Raw genomic sequence first — 21,320 nt, forward strand, 5'->3', positions numbered from 1 at the left:
GCAGGGGTCCCAGAACAGATCCCCGCAGAACACCACTGGTCACCGACCTCCAGGCAGAATACTCTCCATCTACAACCACCCTCTGCCTTCTGTGGGCAAGCCAAGTCTGAATTCACGCAGCCAAGTCTCCATGGATCCCATGCCTCATGACTTTCTGGATGAGCCTACCACGGGGAACCTTGTCAACTGCCTTACTAAAGTCCATATACACCACATCCACCACTCTACCTTCATCAATTAGTTTTCTCACCTCCTCAAAAAACTCTCAGGCTTGTGAGGCATGACCTGCCCCTTACAAAGCCATGCTGACTATCCCTAATAAGACTCTGATTCTCCAAATGCTCATAAATCCTGACCCTAAGAATCCTCTCCAATAGTTTGCCCACCACTGACGTAAGACTCACTGATCTATCATTCCCAGGATTACCCCTTTTACCTTTCTTGAACAAGGGAACAACATTTGCCATCCTCCAATCCTCTGGTACCTCTCCTGTGGCCAGGGAGGATGCAAATATCATCGTCAATGCCCCAGTAATTTCTTCCCTCGTTCCCGTAATAACCCGGGGTATACTCCATCCAGTCCCAGGGACTTATCTATCTTGATGTTTTCTTAGAAGCTCCAACACTGCCTCTTTCTTAACCTCAACATGCTCCAGCACATTAGCCTGTTCTATACTGACCTCAAGGTCCCCCTCCCTAGTGAACACTGAAGCAAGGTATTTGTTAAGGACTTCCCCTATCTCCAGGCACATGTTTCCCCCTTTATCCCTGAGAGGTCCTACCCTCACCCTCGTCATTCTCCTGTTCTTCACATACATATAGAATGCCTTGGGGTTTTCCTTAATCCTACTTGTGAAGGCCTTCTCATGTCCCCTTAGAGCTCTCCTAAGTCCCTTCTTAAGCCCCTTCCTGGATACCTTATAATTCTCAAGAGCCCGGCCTGATTTTTGCTTCCTAAACCTTAATTATGCTTCCTTCTTCCTCTTGACTAAATGTTTCACCTCTCTTGTCAACCATGGTTCCTTCATCCTTTCCCTGCCTCAGTGGGACAAACCTATCCAGAACCCCATACAAGTGGTCCCTAAACAGCCTCCACATTTCTGCTGTGCATTTCCCTGAAAGCATCTGTTCCCAATTTATGCTCCCAAGTTCCTGCCTAATACCATCATAATTAGCTCTCCCCGAATTAAAAACTTTCCCATATTGTCTGCTCCTACCCTTGTCCATGGCTACGCTAAAGGTCAGGGAGTTGTGGTCACTATCTCTGAAATGCTTGCCCACCGAGAGGTCTGTCACCTGACCAGGTTCATTGCCTAGTACAAGATCCAGCATGGCCTCTTCTCTAGTTGGCTTGTCCACATAATGTGTCAGGAATCCTTCCTGGACACACCTAACAAATTTTGTCCCATCTGAACCTTTTGCACTAAGGAGGTGCCAATCAATAGTAGGGAAGTTTGAAGTCACCCATGACAACAACCCTGTTAGTTTTGAACCTTTCTAAAATCTGCCTACTTCTCTGCTCCTCGGTGTCCCGGTGCTATTGGGGGCCTATAGAATACTCCCAATAGAGTGATCACTCCCTTCCTCCTTCTGACTTCTACTCACACTAACTCCGTAGACGATCTCTCCACGACGCCCTCCCTTTCTGCAGCTGTGATACTATCCCTAATGAGCAATGCCACTCCCTCCCCCACCCCCTCCTTTTACCTCCCCCTTGATCCCTTTTGAAGTATCTAAACCCCGGAACATCAAGCAGTCAGTCCTGCCCTTGCGACAGTCAAATCTCTGTAATGGCCACAACAACGTAATTCCACGTGCTGATCCATACTCTGAGTTCATCACCTTTATTCTTAATACTTCCCACATTAAACACATTTCAACCCATCCAACTGACTGCGTTTATGCCCTATCCACTGCCTATCCTTCCTCACGGTCTCTCTGCACACTGCATCTACCTTTAACACCAAGTGCTCCATCATCTGACTTAACACTGGTTCCCATCCCCCTGCCTACCTAGTTTAAACCTTCCCCAACAGCAAACCTGCTCGCAAGGACATTGGTCCCTCTCGAGTTCAGGTGTAAGCCGTCACTTTTCTACAGGTCCCACCTTCCCCAGAAGAGATTCAAGTGATCCACAAATCTGAAACCCTGCCCTCTGCACCAACTCCTCAGCCACACGTTTGTCTGCCGTATCTTCCTATTCTTTCCCTCCCTGGTGTGTGGCACAGGTAGCAATCCAGAGATTACCACCCTTGGGGTCCAGTTTTTTAGCTTCCTTCCTAACTCCCTGTATTCCCTCTTCAGGACCTCATCCCTTTTCCTATCTATGTTGTTGGTACCGATGTGGACCACGACTTCTGGCTGCTCACCCTCCCCCTTAAGAATACCGTGGACTCGATCCGAGACGTCTCTGACCCTGTATCTGGGAGCAGAGGCAGCGTACATCTGGCAGTCTCGTTCTCATCCACAGAATCTCCTGTCTGTTCCCCGAATCAATGAATCCCCTATCGCTATTGCTCTCCTCTTCTCCCCCCCTTCCCACCTGCGCCACAGAGCCAGACTCGGTGCCAGAGACCTGGCCGCTGTAGCTTTCCCCTGGTAGGTCCCCCCCCCCCAACAGTACCCAATATGATATGCTTGTTATTGAGGGGACGGCACAGGGTACCCTGCACTGACCGCCTATTCCCTTTCTCTCTCCTGGCGGTCACTCAGCTACCTGTATCCTGCAACCCAGGTGTGACTGCCTGCCGGTAACTCCCGTCTATCATCTCCTCAGTTTCCCAAATGATCCGAAGGTCATCCAGTTCCAGCTCCAGTTCCCTAACATGGTCTGTAAGGATAAGATCAGGTCTTTATTAGTCACAAGTACATCGAAACACACAGTGAAATGCATTTTTGTCTAGAATGTTCTGGGGGCAGCCCGCAATTGTCGCCACGCTTCCGGCGCCAACATAGCATGCCTACAACTTCCTAACCTGTACGTCTTTGGAATGTGGGAGGAAACCGGAGCACCCGGAGGAAAGCCACGCAGACATGGGGAGAACATACAAGCTCCTTACAGACAGCAGCGGGAATTGAACCCGGGTCGCTGGCGCTGTAATAGCGTCGCGCTAACCGCTACAGGCACCTGGATGTACTTCTTGCAGGTGTAGTCATCAGGGACATCAGGTCTCCCTGATTTCCCACACCCTGCAAGAGCAGCATACCACTGCCCTGACTGCCATTCCCACTGCTCTAACTGTGCAATAAGAAAGTAAGAAAGAGACCTTTACCAGAATCTCACCTTAGCCTCTGCTCACTTCCTTTTCTTGCCAAAATCTCTTCAGCCAAAGCCTCACGGTCCCAATCTAATACTGACCACTCCAAAACTGCCCACTCCAACGCTGACCCCTCCGCTTGACCCTGACTTCTTTTTATTGGATGCGCCAATTAGCTAATCAGTCAAGCAATTATTAACTAACAAAATGCAAGTGTGTCTCTCGCTCCAAGTCCTGGCTCCTGCTCTGTGAAACACAACTCACACTCCATGGGACATGGTTACAAGAAAGGAGGCCAGTCACTTAAGATGAAGATGCATAGAATTTTCCTTTCACTGAGGGTGGTGAATCTTTGGGATTCCCTATCCTGGAGGGTTCTGGAATCTAGTTCATTCAAACTATTTAAGGACGATGTCAATAAATTTTTGAAAGATCGTGGGATTGAGGACTATGGGGAACTGGCACAGAAGAGGAGATGAGGCCTGGGGTAGATCAGCCACGATCATATTGAATGGTGGGACAGGTTTGACGGACCTATTACTGCTCCCATTTTTCTTAAAAATATTAAAAAGACTGCAGATACTGGAATTCTGAAATAAAAGCAGAAAGTGCTGGGTCAGGCAGCAGCTGTGGAGAGAGAAGCAGCTATCGTTAGCGATGAGGAACCTTTTATTGGACCTGAGAAAGAGCGAAACAAATTAGTCTCGGTGGCAGTGAAGGTGGGGGAAGGCGATAGGTGGAACAAAGGGAATTTCTCAGATAGACTGGTGGCAGGTGGGAGGTGGGATCAGGTAAAGCCAGTAAGGCTGTGTAATTTGTTGCTGATGTGGGTTCTGACATCCTGGGACATGCCCAGCGGGGCAGACAATAGACAGAGAGGAAAGGATAGCAGACAAAGATGTTTCTTATACAGTAGGAGGAAAGAACATGTGATCTAAAGTCTGAGAATTTAACATTGAGCCCAGAAGGCTGCAACATGCCCAGACAGAATATGAGGCGCTGTTCTTTGAGCTTGCATTGTGCCTCATGATGACAGTGCAGGACGCCACAGACAGAGAGATCAGAGTGGGAGTGGGATGGGGAATTAAAAGTGACAGGTAACAGGGACCTCGGGGTGGCTCTGTGGATTGAGTGTAGGGTTCTGCATAGTGATCACCTACACTGCATTTGGTTTCTCCGAGGCAGAGGAGACCACACTGTGAACACTGAATGCAGGACACACGGTTGGAAGAAGTGCAAGTGGATCATTATTTCACCTGGAAAGAATGTTTGTGTTTTTGTGTACTTCAGATATAAATTACACCCTTGTAGATTTAGACTAATTAATACTCCAAACACCTGAGCCACTCCTAACCCACAGGCAAGCCACTTAATTAACAGTACAACAGCCCAGAATAAAGAACTGGTTTAACAATTGTCTAAAACTGCAGAAAGACATTATGATAAGGTTAATGTTGAGTTAAATGCTTCATGCTAACTGCAAAACTTAACAAAGTCTTTGAAGGGGATCACCCTTAGAAATCCCCCAGTTAGTTCCTAGCTAACAATAAACTTCAGCCAATCAAGGTCAATTCAATGAAAGGAACATGCACTAAATTTATATACGCAAAAATGTTGGTAGGTGCAACCAGTGATATTTCAACTTGACCCTGGAATAAGTGTGTAATGTTCTCCTGGAAGGTGCCATCAAACTCAAGACAGTGCAGTTAAATTAATGAGGAGTGTTGCTGAACATGTACAAGTCTACATTGAACACTAAATAAAAGAGAAAGTGCAGGAAACACTCATCAGGTCAGGAAGTGTCTGCAGAGAGAAAAACAGAGATAATGTTTTAGGTCGATGACCTTTCATCAAAACTGGGAAAAAGGGAAAAAGAGTTCATCTTATGTTGTAGAGAAGGTGGGGAAGAATGGATGGGATAAAAGGGAATATCCCTGATAGGGTGAGGCCAGGGTTGGCTTGGGGATGGGTTGTTCATGGAGCAGTTAGAGGGTGATGAAGATGTGTGAGGTTTTGGAAAGAGCAGGTTAAGGTGTGCTGATGGAGAGGGACAAAAAAACTGAGCCAATATCACAGATGGATGACTTTGCCCAACAACTATACTTCTTTATTAATCACAATTTGTGCAAACAATTCAAATATTCACTGCGTAGCTTCAAACAAGACTAATTAACTTTTTAGTTTCACAACTCTAACCCAGCCATTAGTACAAAATTTAGATAATTTACACAGTAGTTCAACTCGGGATGTTAATAGAATCGCTTCTGATTGAGCCCACCCAAGAATGCCAAATGTTGCCAATTCAACGCAGTTCATGATAAAACACACCAGACAATGACTTTGTCTAACAACTATACTTCTTTATTAATCACAATTAGTTCAAACAACCCAAAGGTCACTGCATAGTTTCAAACAAGACTCATTAACCCTTTAGTTTCACAACTGTTATAGTTACAAAACTCTTCAGCTTACCTTCACAGCTTCCAAAACCCGCTACCTGTATTCTGATATTACCCACTCTTGATGACCTGGCAGGCTTCGATCTTGGCCAGTTCTTCCCTGAGTCCCTGACTCAGGGTAATCTTCAGTCAGTGGTTAGTCTCTGGAGTTGTTGCAGCTGGTCATCCCTTAAGGCACCTTTTTATACATTTCTCTGCCTACCTTCCAAACATTGCTTAGTTCTTTATTGCCATTTACACAGCTGTAATTCTAATCCTTATCCATATGAGTACGTGTTTCTTTAATTTCTTCAAATTCCTGCTGGTGCCATCCCATAATTATTTGCTTAATTACCAAGGTGTTTGTTTGAGCTTTTGTAATTTATCAAATTGTCCTTTCCCAAAAGATGTCATTCCCAAAACATCACCGCTTGCTTGTTCTGTCTTCTTGATAGCTCACAGCGGGATGGTTTACAATGGGATGATACACAGGGCTGTAAAGCTGTCTCAGCCGTGTTCTCACTTGATACTGACCAGGGTTCGGTGACACGACCTACCCTGTGCTTCATTGTGCTGTGGTTCCCAACATCTCTTCCCAGCCAGCAGTGTGTCCTCCCTGAGGCTGATGGGATACTTGATACCTCTCTCTGGCTGCTACACCCCCCCCCCCCCCCCCCCCTTTTGATCCAGGATCAACATAATTCATGGATCACACAAATTATCTTAGGAGGTAAATCCAAATACCAGCAACGGGCAATTGGAAGTAGTGGTACAAGGCATGCACTCAATGAATAGATTTAGTCAACAGGTTCGTGAAGTAATTTAAATGCCACATGTAACACTCAGTAATTTCTCTTTTTCATCGAGTGAATAAAATAACAGCAGTAGCTCACCAAAAAAGAGTAACAGTAATAATATGTGAAGTAAAGTGCCACCAGATGGTAGTCATTGAGGCAGGTCACCATGCTCTTCTTGCGCACTGGTACAACAGATGCCTTTTTGAAACAGATGGGAACCTCAGGCCGCAGAAACGAGAGGTTGAATCTGGCTGTAAATAGTCCGGCCAGTTGGTCCGCACAGATCTGTAATACATGGCCAGGTATGCCGTCTGGCCCAGACGCCTTTCGTGGGTTCACCCTCTTGAAGGATGCCCAGACGTCGGCCTCAGAGACTGAGATTACAGGGTCATCCAGAGATGTGGGGGCTCGTGTGGATGTGTCACAGTTCTCCCCATCAAAACGTGCGTAAAGGCATTGAGCTCATCCGGGAGTGATGGGTCATTGCCGCTTATGCAACCCGATCTCGCCCTGTAGGAAGTTATATCGCGCAAGCCCTGCCACAGCTGTCAAGCGTAATGTCGACAATCACAAGATCACAAGACAAGGGAGCAGAAGCAGGCCATTCGGCCCATCGAGTCTGCTCCAAGGAAAGGGAAATAGAAATGAGAAATGGAGAATGGGGGAAGAAGAAGAAAAAAAAACTATTCTAATCCCAATTACCGGCCTTATCCCCATATCCCTTGATATCCTGACTATTTAGATATCTATCTATCTCCTCCTTGAACGCCCCCACTGATCTGGCTTCCACTGCTGTACATGGCAAGGAGTTCCACAAATTCACTACCCTCTGGCTAAAGACAATGGTTGTCTTATTCAGCTGTGCTTTCAGCCTCACTGCACCCTCAGGAAACAAGGTGGAGGTTCCGTAGACAATAAGAAAGGGTCAGTTTTATCATTTGTGGTATTTACCAGGGGACGCCCTACATCAAGATTAAATAGGTGTAAACAATGAACAGAAGAACAGTCCATAGCATTTGTAAACTATTTATGACTTCTTTTTGAAGGGGTTTATGGTCCAAACATAAATAGACAACGTTTATTTAAAATAAAGAGACCGTGCTGGATTAGTACTTTAGTCTCACATTCAACTGAAAATTCCCAACAGACCTGTGATAGTTTTGACCCTACTGACGAGAGCCACAGTGAGACATGGATATTGTGTAGGAAGTTCCGAGTGGGAAGGAAGTGGAGGAGTTACGTTCTAAATCCAGGAAGGCATCAGGAGCAGTTGGAATGTTTCCCCTCAAAGAAAATACACAGGACGTCGTGTGGGGAAATGAAGTTTGGGGAGGAAGGCAACTGAGAGGTTGTGGAAGGAGAATATCACAATACAGGAGTACGCCATCACCTTATTCAGGAAATCGTAGCAGGGGTAGTGGTACCCAAATCTGCTGCTGCAGCTGTGGTAAATATATGTGATTTTTATAAATGACGTGGATGAGGATGTGGAAGGGTGGGTTAGTAAGTTAGTTGATGATACAAAGGTTGGTGGTGTTGTGGATAGTGTAGAAGGTTGCTGTAGATTACAACAGGATATTGATAGAATGCAGACCTGGGCTGAGAAGTGGCAGATGGAGTTCAACCCAGTAAAGTGTGAAGTGATACACTTCGGGAGATCTAATTTGAAGGCCGTGTTACGGACTCAGTGAAAGTCCCTTTAAGATAGAGAGTGTGTGTGTATGTGTGTGTGGGGCGTGCTTACGTCAATAGAAGATAAAGGACGTAATGACGTTGTTGAAGAAGTCAGAAGAAGAAGGAGAGGGAGAGAGAAGGGAGAGAGACACCAGCCTGCTTGTTTTCTCTATCGATGGATGAGAAACAATAACTGTGTTTGCCACTGAAATCCATGTATGGAAGTTGGAAGTAATCCGGTGGAGTTCACTTTGTTGCTGACCTGTAGAAGGAAACAGGTATTTGTGTGTGTGGACGACCACGGTTCGGATGCTTTTCGGGGTGAGGAAGTCACTACCCAGTAAACACTGAAGTGTCGTTTGGGTTCCATCGTGGAACATTTGGATTTCGTATTTACTCTCTCTACGTTCTCTACATCTACATCTTATCTTCAGACAACGGTGGTTGTTGAAGAAGCCCTTGCTCATGTTTCACCTTATGGCTTGCGGAACTGAACTTTAAGAACCATTCCGGAACTGGGAGTTTTGGACTTTGCCACACACACACACGACGAGTTTAGTTTTGGGGTTAACGTTCGAGGTTTAACATTCTTGAATTCTAACATACTAACATTTTTACTTTTATTTTACGTATTATGATAAGTAGTGATTAATAAAATAGTCTTTAACACTGAATCATGCTCAGTGTGTTTCTTTTGTTGCTGGTTTGTGACAAAATTGGGGGCTCGTCCGGGATCCAACCCAAAGGTTAACGAGTGTCGTCTGGGATCGTTCCCCAGATTGACGAGATTTGTTCGGGATTCAATCCAAAGATTTTTGAGGGAGGTCTGATAAATTCTTTTTAATTGGCTTGTGTGTGTGGAAACCAGCAGCAATGGATATTAAGGCATTTTTGGAGTCACCAACCCCAAAGGGATTGGAGATGGCGAAAAAGGATGATTTGATAAAGATTGCTACAAGGCTAAACCTTACAGAAGTAAAGCAGTCTATGAGAAAGGCAGATATTCAGAGACTGATAGCTGGCCATTATGTGGAAAAGAAGGTGTTTGAGAAGGAAGTGTTAAAACAGTTTCCTGGCAGTGAAATAGCAATTTCTGAGGCACCGGTGCAGCTGGCAAAGATAGAGGCTGAACGAGAGCAAAATAAATTAGAAGCTGAACGAGAGCAAAAGAAATTAGAGGCCGAACAAAAGAGATTAGAGGCCAAACGAGAACAAACCCAGTTAAAGATAGAGGCTGAACGAGAACAAAAGAAATTAGAAGCTGAACGAGAGCAAAAGAAATTAGAGGCCGAACAAAAGATAACTCAGATGAAGATAGAGGCTGATCTAGCAATGAAGCAGATGGAATTGAAGAGGATGGAGCTGGATAGTGAGGAGAAGGAGAAACAGAGGCAGCATGAGTTACAAATGAAGCGTAGGAGTTTGGAATCTGATTCTGAAGATGGTTTTTCAGCCAGCAGGGAGGTTCGATTAGTCCCTCCGTTTGAGGACGATCAGGTTGATCAGTATTTCCAACATTTTGAAAAGGTTGCTGTGAGTTCAAACTGGCCAAGGAAAGGATGGGCTCTTATGGTACAGAGTGTGATTAAAGGTAAAGCTCAAAAAGCTTATTCTGCTTTGTCTGCTGAGGATGCAGCTGATTATACCAAGGTAAAACAAGCTATGTTGAAGGCCTATGAATTGGTACCTGAAGCTTACAGACAAAAATTTAGAGACTTGAGGAAATCTGCAGTTCAGACTTATATGGAATTTGCCAATGGAAAGAGAATATGTTTTGAACGATGGTGCCTGGCTAAAAATGTAGATGGGGATTTTGATAAATTGAAAGAATTGATACTGGTGGAGGACTTTAAAAGATGTGTTCCAGCTGAATTAACAACATATTTAAATGAAAAGGCAGTGGAAACTTTACAAGAAACTGCTAGGTTGGCAGATGATTATGCTTTAACCCATAAATCCAAATGGGGACAACCTAAAACCTTTCAAAAGAGTTACAAAGACAATCCAGGTAAACCGGAGATTAAATTGGGAGGTAATCAAAAAGGAAAAGATGAAAAGAAGCCAGGGCTGGAGAAACCGGTTGAGCGTACTTGTCATTACTGTAGGAAACCTGGCCATGTGATATCTAATTGTGCCCTTTTGAAGAAAAAGAAGGAAGCTGTGCCCAATGCTTGCTTTCAGGCAATTAAAAATCAAAAAGGTTCAGGAGATGCTGTTAAAGATCAGTCCTTGCAAGAGGGAAAAGCGGAAAAGTTGGAGGAGGTGAGAAAAGAATTCCGTTCGTATGTATCAGAGGGTTTTGTTTCACTGAATGATGAGTCACCCCAGGTGCCAGTGAAAATTCTTAGAGATACTGGGGCTAGTCAATCTCTCTTGCTGGACAGTGTTTTAAATTTTGGTGAAGAAAGTGACACTGGTGAAGTAAATCTAGTACGAGGCGTTACAGGTGAGACCATGTCTGTCCCTTTTCACAGGGTGATTTTAAAGTCAAAGTTCGTAGAAGGACCAGTCGAGATAGGGATAAGACCTAGTTTGCCAGTGGAAGGAGTTTCTTTGTTATTGGGAAATGACCTTGCAGATGGAGAAATTGTTCCTGTGGTACGGTTAACGACCAAACCAAGGATTGACGAGTCTGAGAATGATCCAGATGTTTACCCATCATGTGCGGTGACTCGAGCTAGAGCTAGAGAATTAGCCAAGACAGACAGTCCGGTGCAGTCTGATGTGGTTCCTTGGGACAGTCCTAAACAGGAAGAAAACTATGATGCCTTATCTGAGACTTTTCTGTCTTCACTGGAGGATCAACATCCTTGTAGGGAGCCTGAATTTAAAGATTTGTCTTTGTCGAGGAAGGATTTTATGGTGGAACAGACAAAGGACCCTGAGTTGACAGAATTGAAAGAAAAAGCTCTCTCATGTGAGGAGATTGAGAAAGTGCCAATTGGATATTATGTCAAAAATGGAGTGTTAATGAGGAAATGGAGACCTCCTCATGTTCCTGTTACTGAGGAATGGGAAGTTATTCATCAGGTTGTTGTTCCAAAGGTTTATAGGGATGAGATTTTAAACCTGGCCCACAGTATGCCTTTGGGTGGTCATTTTGGTGTGAATAAAACTGTAGGGAAGATCTTGAAACAATTCTATTGGCCTGGTTTGAGAAAAGATGTGGTGATGTTTTGTCGAACCTGCCACACATGTCAGATGGTAGGTAAACCAAATCAAAAACCCCCTGTGGCTCCTTTGAAGCCAATTCCTGCTTTTGGGGAGCCCTTTTCGAAGGTGATTGTGGACTGTGTTGGTCCATTACCAAAGTCTAAGACTGGAAATCAGTATTTGTTAACCATCATGTGTGCCACTTCTAGATTTCCAGAGGCAATACCCCTTAGAAATATTAAGGCCAAGACGGTGTCAAAGGCTCTTGTAAAATTTTTTACCTTGTTTGGTTTGCCAAAAGAAATCCAATCTGATCAAGGTAATAATTTTATGTCAAAAATTTTTCAACAAATAGTCTATGAGCTGGGAGCAAAGCAGATTGTATCATCTGCATATCACCCAGAATCTCAAGGAGCTCTGGAGAGATTTCATTCTACTCTCAAAAATATGCTGAAGACTTATTGCTTTGAAAACACCAAGGATTGGGACGAAGGTATCCATTTACTTTTGTTTGCCGTCAGAGAATCGATCCAGGAGTCAATAGGATTTAGTCCGTTTGAGCTTGTATTTGGACATAGGGTGAGAGGACCTTTGGAGTTGTTAAGAGAGCAATGGGTTAATGAGGAAGTGCACTTGAGTCTGTTGGACTATGTCCAAAAATTTAAAACTCGTTTGGAGACAGTCTGCCAGCTAGCGAGAGAGAATTTGAAAACAAGCCAGATAAGAATGAAGACATATTTTGATAGACATGCTCGGCCTAGGACATTCGCAGTGGGGCAAAAGGTGTTGGTATTTTTCCCTAGCCAAAATAATCCCTTGCAATCTCGTTTTTCTGGACCCTATGTTATTGAATCTCGAGTGACTGATCTAACATATATAATCAAAACACCAGATAGACGCAAGAAAACACAACTCTGTCATGTAAACATGCTAAAACCTTATTATGAGAGGGATTCAGTTGTGGCCTTGGTGGATGATGTAAAGGTTGTTTCTAGAATGCCTGATGTTGATGTTGAGGAAGGCCAATTTAGACCAAATATTGTTCCATCGAAACTAAAAAACCAAAATATCCTGGAGAACCTTGAAATGAAGTTGGACCATTTACAAGTTTCACAAAAACAACAGATGAGAGAATTAATTTAAAAATTTAAAAATCTGTTCCCAGATGTTCCAAACAGAACATCGATAATTACCCATGACGTTGATGTTGGGGATGCAAAACCAATCAAACAACACCCATATCGAATGAATGTGGAAAAAAGTAAACTTGTTGATCAGGAAATCAAATACATGTTGGAAAATGATATTATTAGACATTCTACTTCAAATTGGAGTTCGCCCTGTGTTATTGTACCTAAACCTGATGGAACTGTTAGATTTTGCACAGATTACAGGAAAGTGAATGCTGTAACAAAGTCAGATGCTTACCCTATTCCTAGGGTGGATGATTGCATAGACAGAGTGGGAAAGGCAAAATTTCTTACAAAGATTGACCTATTAAAAGGGTACTGGTGTGTTCCATTAACAGATAGAGGAAGGGAGATTTCAGCCTTTATAACCCCTTCTGGATTGTATGAATACAATGTTTTGCCATTTGGAATGAAAAATGCTCCGGCAACATTTCAAAGAATGATTAATTCAGTGATTCATGGGTTAAAACATACAGATGCCTACATTGACGACTTAGTGACTTGGAATGATACATGGGAGGATCACATCTCTGCGTTAGAAAGGTTGTTTGAAAGACCTTCCAAGGCTAACCTTACAGTTAACTTGGCTAAAAGTGAATTTGGCCATGCCACTGTGACGTATCTTGGTTATGTTGTAGGTCAAGGCAAGCAAGCTCCTGTTCAGGCAAAAGTTCAAGCAATATCTGAGTTCCCTATTCCCACAGGTACGAGGACTGTTAGAAGATTTTTGGGAATGGTTGGATGTTACCGAAAGTTTTGTAAAAATTTTGCTGATATTGCTCTTCCCCTAACTAATCTTCTGAAGTAGGGAGTAAAGTTTGTTTGGACAGATTCTTGTCAAGAAGCATTTGAGAAGCTGAAAGCCATTTTATGCTACCATCCTGTGCTCAAAACACCTGACTTTGAAAAGCCATTTTCATTAGCAGTAGATGCCAGTGATGAAGCTGCAGGAGCTGTGTTGTTGCAGAAGGGTGACCTTGATGATGTTGACCATCCTGTAGCTTACTTTTCAAAGAAATTTAATGAGCATCAAAAGAATTATTCCACCATAGAGAAAGAATTACTGTCGCTTGTTTTAGCCTTGCAACATTTCAGTGTATATGTTTGCACCGCTCAGAAACCATTGACTGTGTATACAGATCATAACCCATTGGTGTTTCTGAGCCGAGTCAAAAACAAGAACAGAAGGCTGTTAAACTGGAGTTTAATTTTGCAAGAGTTTGATCTCATGATAACTCACATTAAAGGCAAAGAGAATGTGATTGCTGATTGTCTTTCTCCATGTTAAATGGGAAACATGTATCTGTACTAATCTGATAGTCTGTAGTTGTGTAGCATGATAATTATTAACATAACTAACTGTATGCGCGGTTAAAATTTTCTTGGGAAAATTTGTTTTTAGGTGGGAGGTGTTACGGACTCAGTGAAAGTCCCTTTAAGATAGAGAGTGTGTGTGTATGTGTGTGTGGGGCGTGCTTACGTCAATAGAAGATAAAGGACGTAATGACGTTGTTGAAGAAGTCAGAAGAAGAAGGAGAGGGAGAGAGAAGGGAGAGAGACACCAGCCTGCTTGTTTTCTCTATCGATGGATGAGAAACAATAACTGTGTTTGCCACTGAAATCCATGTATGGAAGTTGGAAGTAATCCGGTGGAGTTCACTTTGTTGCTGACCTGTAGAAGGAAACAGGTATTTGTGTGTGTGGACGACCACGGTTCGGATGCTTTTCGGGGTGAGGAAGTCACTACCCAGTAAACACTGAAGTGTCGTTTGGGTTCCATCGTGGAACATTTGGATTTCGTATTTACTCTCTCTACGTTCTCTACATCTACATCTTATCTTCAGACAACGGTGGTTGTTGAAGAAGCCCTTGCTCATGTTTCACCTTATGGCTTGCGGAACTGAACTTTAAGAACCATTCCGGAACTGGGAGTTTTGGACTTTGCCACACACACACACGACGAGTTTAGTTTTGGGGTTAACGTTCGAGGTTTAACATTCTTGAATTCTAACATACTAACATTTTTACTTTTATTTTACGTATTATGATAAGTAGTGATTAATAAAATAGTTTTTAACACTGAATCATGCTCAGTGTGTTTCTTTTGTTGCTGGTTTGTGACAAAATTGGGGGCTCGTCCGGGATCCAACCCAAAGGTTAACGAGTGTCGTCTGGGATCGTTCCCAGATTGACGAGATTTGTTCGGGATTCAATCCAAAGATTTTTGAGGGAGGTCTGATAAATTCTTTTTAATTGGCTTGTGTGTGTGGAAACCAGCAGCAATGGATATTAAGGCATTTTTGGAGTCACCAACCCCAAAGGGATTGGAGATGGCGAAAAAGGATGATTTGATAAAGATTGCTACAAGGCTAAACCTTACAGAAGTAAAGCAGTCTATGAGAAAGGCAGATATTCAGAGACTGATAGCTGGCCATTATGTGGAAAAGAAGGTGTTTGAGAAGGAAGTGTTAAAACAGTTTCCTGGCAGTGAAATAGCAATTTCTGAGGCACCGGTGCAGCTGGCAAAGATAGAGGCTGAACGAGAGCAAAATAAATTAGAAGCTGAACGAGAGCAAAAGAAATTAGAGGCCGAACAAAAGAGATTAGAGGCCAAACGAGAACAAACCCAGTTAAAGATAGAGGCTGAACGAGAGCAAAAGAAATTAGAGGCCGAACAAAAGATAACTCAGATGAAGATAGAGGCTGATCTAGCAATGAAGCAGATGGAATTGAAGAGGATGGAGCTGGATAGTGAGGAGAAGGAGAAACAGAGGCAGCATGAGTTACAAATGAAGCGTAGGAGTTTGGAATCTGATTCTGAAGATGGTTTTTCAGCCAGCAGGGAGGTTCGATTAGTCCCTCCGTTTGAGGACGATCAGGTTGATCAGTATTTCCAACATTTTGAAAAGGTTGCTGTGAGTTCAAACTGGCCAAGGAAAGGATGGGCTCTTATGGTACAGAGTGTGATTAAAGGTAAAGCTCAAAAAGCTTATTCTGCTTTGTCTGCTGAGGATGCAGCTGATTATACCAAGGTAAAACAAGCTATGTTGAAGGCCTATGAATTGGTACCTGAAGCTTACAGACAAAAATTTAGAGACTTGAGGAAATCTGCAGATCAGACTTATATGGAATTTGCCAATGGAAAGAGAATATGTTTTGAACGATGGTGCCTGGCTAAAAATGTAGATGGGGATTTTGATAAATTGAAAGAATTGATACTGGTGGAGGACTTTAAAAGATGTGTTCCAGCTGAATTAACAACATATTTAAATGAAAAGGCAGTGGAAACTTTACAAGAAACTGCTAGGTTGGCAGATGATTATGCTTTAACCCATAAATCCAAATGGGGACAACCTAAAACCTTTCAAAAGAGTTACAAAGACAATCCAGGTAAACCGGAGATTAAATTGGGAGGTAATCAAAAAGGAAAAGATGAAAAGAAGCCAGGGCTGGAGAAACCGGTTGAGCGTACTTGTCATTACTGTAGGAAACCTGGCCATGTGATATCTAATTGTGCCCTTTTGAAGAAAAAGAAGGAAGCTGTGCCCAATGCTTGCTTTCAGGCAATTAAAAATCAAAAAGGTTCAGGAGATGCTGTTAAAGATCAGTCCTTGCAAGAGGGAAAAGCGGAAAAGTTGGAGGAGGTGAGAAAAGAATTCCGTTCGTATGTATCAGAGGGTTTTGTTTCACTGAATGATGAGTCACCCCAGGTGCCAGTGAAAATTCTTAGAGATACTGGGGCTAGTCAATCTCTCTTGCTGGACAGTGTTTTAAATTTTGGTGAAGAAAGTGACACTGGTGAAGTAAATCTAGTACGAGGCGTTACAGGTGAGACCATGTCTGTCCCTTTTCACAGGGTGATTTTAAAGTCAAAGTTCGTAGAAGGACCAGTCGAGATAGGGATAAGACCTAGTTTGCCAGTGGAAGGAGTTTCTTTGTTATTGGGAAATGACCTTGCAGATGGAGAAATTGTTCCTGTGGTACGGTTAACGACCAAACCAAGGATTGACGAGTCTGAGAATGATCCAGATGTTTACCCATCATGTGCGGTGACTCGAGCTAGAGCTAGAGAATTAGCCAAGACAGACAGTCCGGTGCAGTCTGATGTGGTTCCTTGGGACAGTCCTAAACAGGAAGAAAACTATGATGCCTTATCTGAGACTTTTCTGTCTTCACTGGAGGATCAACATCCTTGTAGGGAGCCTGAATTTAAAGATTTGTCTTTGTCGAGGAAGGATTTTATGGTGGAACAGACAAAGGACCCTGAGTTGACAGAATTGAAAGAAAAAGCTCTCTCATGTGAGGAGATTGAGAAAGTGCCAATTGGATATTATGTCAAAAATGGAGTGTTAATGAGGAAATGGAGACCTCCTCATGTTCCTGTTACTGAGGAATGGGAAGTTATTCATCAGGTTGTTGTTCCAAAGGTTTATAGGGATGAGATTTTAAACCTGGCCCACAGTATGCCTTTGGGTGGTCATTTTGGTGTGAATAAAACTGTAGGGAAGATCTTGAAACAATTCTATTGGCCTGGTTTGAGAAAAGATGTGGTGATGTTTTGTCGAACCTGCCACACATGTCAGATGGTAGGTAAACCAAATCAAAAACCCCCTGTGGCTCCTTTGAAGCCAATTCCTGCTTTTGGGGAGCCCTTTTCGAAGGTGATTGTGGACTGTGTTGGTCCATTACCAAAGTCTAAGACTGGAAATCAGTATTTGTTAACCATCATGTGTGCCACTTCTAGATTTCCAGAGGCAATACCCCTTAGAAATATTAAGGCCAAGACGGTGTCAAAGGCTCTTGTAAAATTTTTTACCTTGTTTGGTTTGCCAAAAGAAATCCAATCTGATCAAGGTAATAATTTTATGTCAAAAATTTTTCAACAAATAGTCTATGAGCTGGGAGCAAAGCAGATTGTATCATCTGCATATCACCCAGAATCTCAAGGAGCTCTGGAGAGATTTCATTCTACTCTCAAAAATATGCTGAAGACTTATTGCTTTGAAAACACCAAGGATTGGGACGAAGGTATCCATTTACTTTTGTTTGCCGTCAGAGAATCGATCCAGGAGTCAATAGGATTTAGTCCGTTTGAGCTTGTATTTGGACATAGGGTGAGAGGACCTTTGGAGTTGTTAAGAGAGCAATGGGTTAATGAGGAAGTGCACTTGAGTCTGTTGGACTATGTCCAAAAATTTAAAACTCGTTTGGAGACAGTCTGCCAGCTAGCGAGAGAGAATTTGAAAACAAGCCAGATAAGAATGAAGACATATTTTGATAGACGTGCTCGGCCTAGGACATTCGCAGTGGGGCAAAAGGTGTTGGTATTTTTCCCTAGCCAAAATAATCCCTTGCAATCTCGTTTTTCTGGACCCTATGTTATTGAATCTCGAGTGACTGATCTAACATATATAATCAAAACACCAGATAGACGCAAGAAAACACAACTCTGTCATGTAAACATGCTAAAACCTTATTATGAGAGGGATTCAGTTGTGGCCTTGGTGGATGATGTAAAGGTTGTTTCTAGAATGCCTGATGTTGATGTTGAGGAAGGCCAATTTAGACCAAATATTGTTCCATCGAAACTAAAAAACCAAAATATCCTGGAGAACCTTGAAATGAAGTTGGACCATTTACAAGTTTCACAAAAACAACAGATGAGAGAATTAATTTAAAAATTTAAAAATCTGTTCCCAGATGTTCCAAACAGAACATCGATAATTACCCATGACGTTGATGTTGGGGATGCAAAACCAATCAAACAACACCCATATCGAATGAATGTGGAAAAAAGTAAACTTGTTGATCAGGAAATCAAATACATGTTGGAAAATGATATTATTAGACATTCTACTTCAAATTGGAGTTCGCCCTGTGTTATTGTACCTAAACCTGATGGAACTGTTAGATTTTGCACAGATTACAGGAAAGTGAATGCTGTAACAAAGTCAGATGCTTACCCTATTCCTAGGGTGGATGATTGCATAGACAGAGTGGGAAAGGCAAAATTTCTTACAAAGATTGACCTATTAAAAGGGTACTGGTGTGTTCCATTAACAGATAGAGGAAGGGAGATTTCAGCCTTTGTAACCCCTTCTGGATTGTATGAATACAATGTTTTGCCATTTGGAATGAAAAATGCTCCGGCAACATTTCAAAGAATGATTAATTCAGTGATTCATGGGTTAAAACATACAGATGCCTACATTGACGACTTAGTGACTTGGAATGATACATGGGAGGATCACATCTCTGCGTTAGAAAGGTTGTTTGAAAGACCTTCCAAGGCTAACCTTACAGTTAACTTGGCTAAAAGTGAATTTGGCCATGCCACTGTGACGTATCTTGGTTATGTTGTAGGTCAAGGCAAGCAAGCTCCTGTTCAGGCAAAAGTTCAAGCAATATCTGAGTTCCCTATTCCCACAGGTACGAGGACTGTTAGAAGATTTTTGGGAATGGTTGGATGTTACCGAAAGTTTTGTAAAAATTTTGCTGATATTGCTCTTCCCCTAACTAATCTTCTGAAGTAGGGAGTAAAGTTTGTTTGGACAGATTCTTGTCAAGAAGCATTTGAGAAGCTGAAAGCCATTTTATGCTACCATCCTGTGCTCAAAACACCTGACTTTGAAAAGCCATTTTCATTAGCAGTAGATGCCAGTGATGAAGCTGCAGGAGCTGTGTTGTTGCAGAAGGGTGACCTTGATGATGTTGACCATCCTGTAGCTTACTTTTCAAAGAAATTTAATGAGCATCAAAAGAATTATTCCACCATAGAGAAAGAATTACTGTCGCTTGTTTTAGCCTTGCAACATTTCAGTGTATATGTTTGCACCGCTCAGAAACCATTGACTGTGTATACAGATCATAACCCATTGGTGTTTCTGAGCCGAGTCAAAAACAAGAACAGAAGGCTGTTAAACTGGAGTTTAATTTTGCAAGAGTTTGATCTCATGATAACTCACATTAAAGGCAAAGAGAATGTGATTGCTGATTGTCTTTCTCCATGTTAAATGGGAAACATGTATCTGTACTAATCTGATAGTCTGTAGTTGTGTAGCATGATAATTATTAACATAACTAACTGTATGCGCGGTTAAAATTTTCTTGGGAAAATTTGTTTTTAGGTGGGAGGTGTTACGGACTCAGTGAAAGTCCCTTTAAGATAGAGAGTGTGTGTGTATGTGTGTGTGGGGCGTGCTTACGTCAATAGAAGATAAAGGACGTAATGACGTTGTTGAAGAAGTCAGAAGAAGAAGGAGAGGGAGAGAGAAGGGAGAGAGACACCAGCCTGCTTGTTTTCTCTATCGATGGATGAGAAACAATAACTGTGTTTGCCACTGAAATCCATGTATGGAAGTTGGAAGTAATCCGGTGGAGTTCACTTTGTTGCTGACCTGTAGAAGGAAACAGGTATTTGTGTGTGTGGACGACCACGGTTCGGATGCTTTTCGGGGTGAGGAAGTCACTACCCAGTAAACACTGAAGTGTCGTTTGGGTTCCATCGTGGAACATTTGGATTTCGTATTTACTCTCTCTACGTTCTCTACATCTACATCTTATCTTCAGACAACGGTGGTTGTTGAAGAAGCCCTTGCTCATGTTTCACCTTATGGCTTGCGGAACTGAACTTTAAGAACCATTCCGGAACTGGGAGTTTTGGACTTTGCCACACACACACACGACGAGTTTAGTTTTGGGGTTAACGTTCGAGGTTTAACATTCTTGAATTCTAACATACTAACATTTTTACTTTTATTTTACGTATTATGATAAGTAGTGATTAATAAAATAGTTTTTAACACTGAATCATGCTCAGTGTGTTTCTTTTGTTGCTGGTTTGTGACAGCAGACTACGAGGTTAATGGCAAGACTCTTAGCTGTGTGGAGGAACAGGTCCACGTCCAAAGATCCCTCAATGTTGCCATGCAGGTTGATAGGGTTGTTAAGAAGGCGTATGGTGTATTGGTCTTCGTTAGTCAGGGTACTGAGTTCAAGTGCGGCAAGGTAATGTTGCAGTTCTATAGAACTCAGGTTAGATCACAGCTTGGAGCATTGTGTTCAGTTCTGGTCGCCTCATTATAGGAAGGATGTGGAAGCTTTAGAGAGGGTGCAAAGGAGATTTACCAGGATGCTGCCCGGATTGGAGAGCATGTCTTATGAGGATAGGTTGAGTGAGCTGGGGCTTTTCTCTTTGGAGGGACGGAAAATGAGAGGTGCTTGATGGAGAAGATGATAAGAGGCATAGATTGAGTGAACAGTCAGAGACTTTTTCCTAGGGCAAAAATAGGTAACACAAGGGGGCATAATTTTAAGGTGATTGGAGAAAGATATAAGGGGGATGTCAGAGGTAAATTTTTTACACAAGAGAGTGGTGGGTGCGTGGAACACACTTTCAGCTGCGGTTGTGGGGGCAGATACATTAGGGACATTTAAGAGACTGTTAGACACATGAATGATAGAGAAATGGAGGGCTATATGGGAGGGAAGGGTTAGATAGATCTTAGAGCAGGATAAAATGTCGGCACAACATTGTGAGCCGAAGGGCCTGTATTGTGCTGTAATGTTCTATATTCTATGTAAGACATATCCCAGAGACAAAGCTGGAAAGAAAGGCAAAGTACAGCTTCTTCTCATATGTAAATTTAGAATTAAAATGTTAAATTTTAATCACCACCATAAAGGGTGAGACAAGATTAAGCATCATTCACTTCTGTAAGTGAGTGTATGCAGGACAATTGGTCGCCTGGTCTCTGACATCATTCACAGGCAATATCGCCAGTGTCTGCATCTGTGTTGATAACAACAGCT

General features: G+C 42.6%; 1 protein-coding gene across 1 annotated transcript; it reads left to right on the forward strand.

The window, feature by feature from the left end:
- The first annotated feature begins 10,319 nt into the window (after nucleotides 1–10,319).
- On the forward strand, nucleotides 10,320–17,448 carry LOC127578331 (uncharacterized). Its single transcript, XM_052030236.1, has 2 exons — nucleotides 10,320–11,477; nucleotides 17,204–17,448. Exons 1-2 carry the CDS (start codon nucleotides 10,621–10,623, stop codon nucleotides 17,229–17,231), a joined length of 885 nt encoding a protein of 294 aa, XP_051886196.1. The 5' UTR covers nucleotides 10,320–10,620; the 3' UTR covers nucleotides 17,232–17,448.
- Nucleotides 17,449–21,320: the final 3,872 nt, after the last annotated feature.

This window comes from Pristis pectinata, chromosome 15, assembly GCF_009764475.1.
Source record: "Pristis pectinata isolate sPriPec2 chromosome 15, sPriPec2.1.pri, whole genome shotgun sequence".
In the NCBI taxonomy this organism is placed as follows: domain Eukaryota; kingdom Metazoa; phylum Chordata; class Chondrichthyes; order Rhinopristiformes; family Pristidae; genus Pristis; species Pristis pectinata.

Coding starts and splice junctions, on each gene's coding strand:
- LOC127578331 (XM_052030236.1), top strand. CDS start 10,621: ATGTCTGTCCCTTTTCACAGGGTGATTTTAAAGTCAAAGTTCGTAGAA. Junction 11,478..17,203: donor TGTGTTGGTCCATTACCAAA/GTCTAAGACTGG, acceptor CCATTACCAAAG/TCTAAGACTGGAAATCAGTA.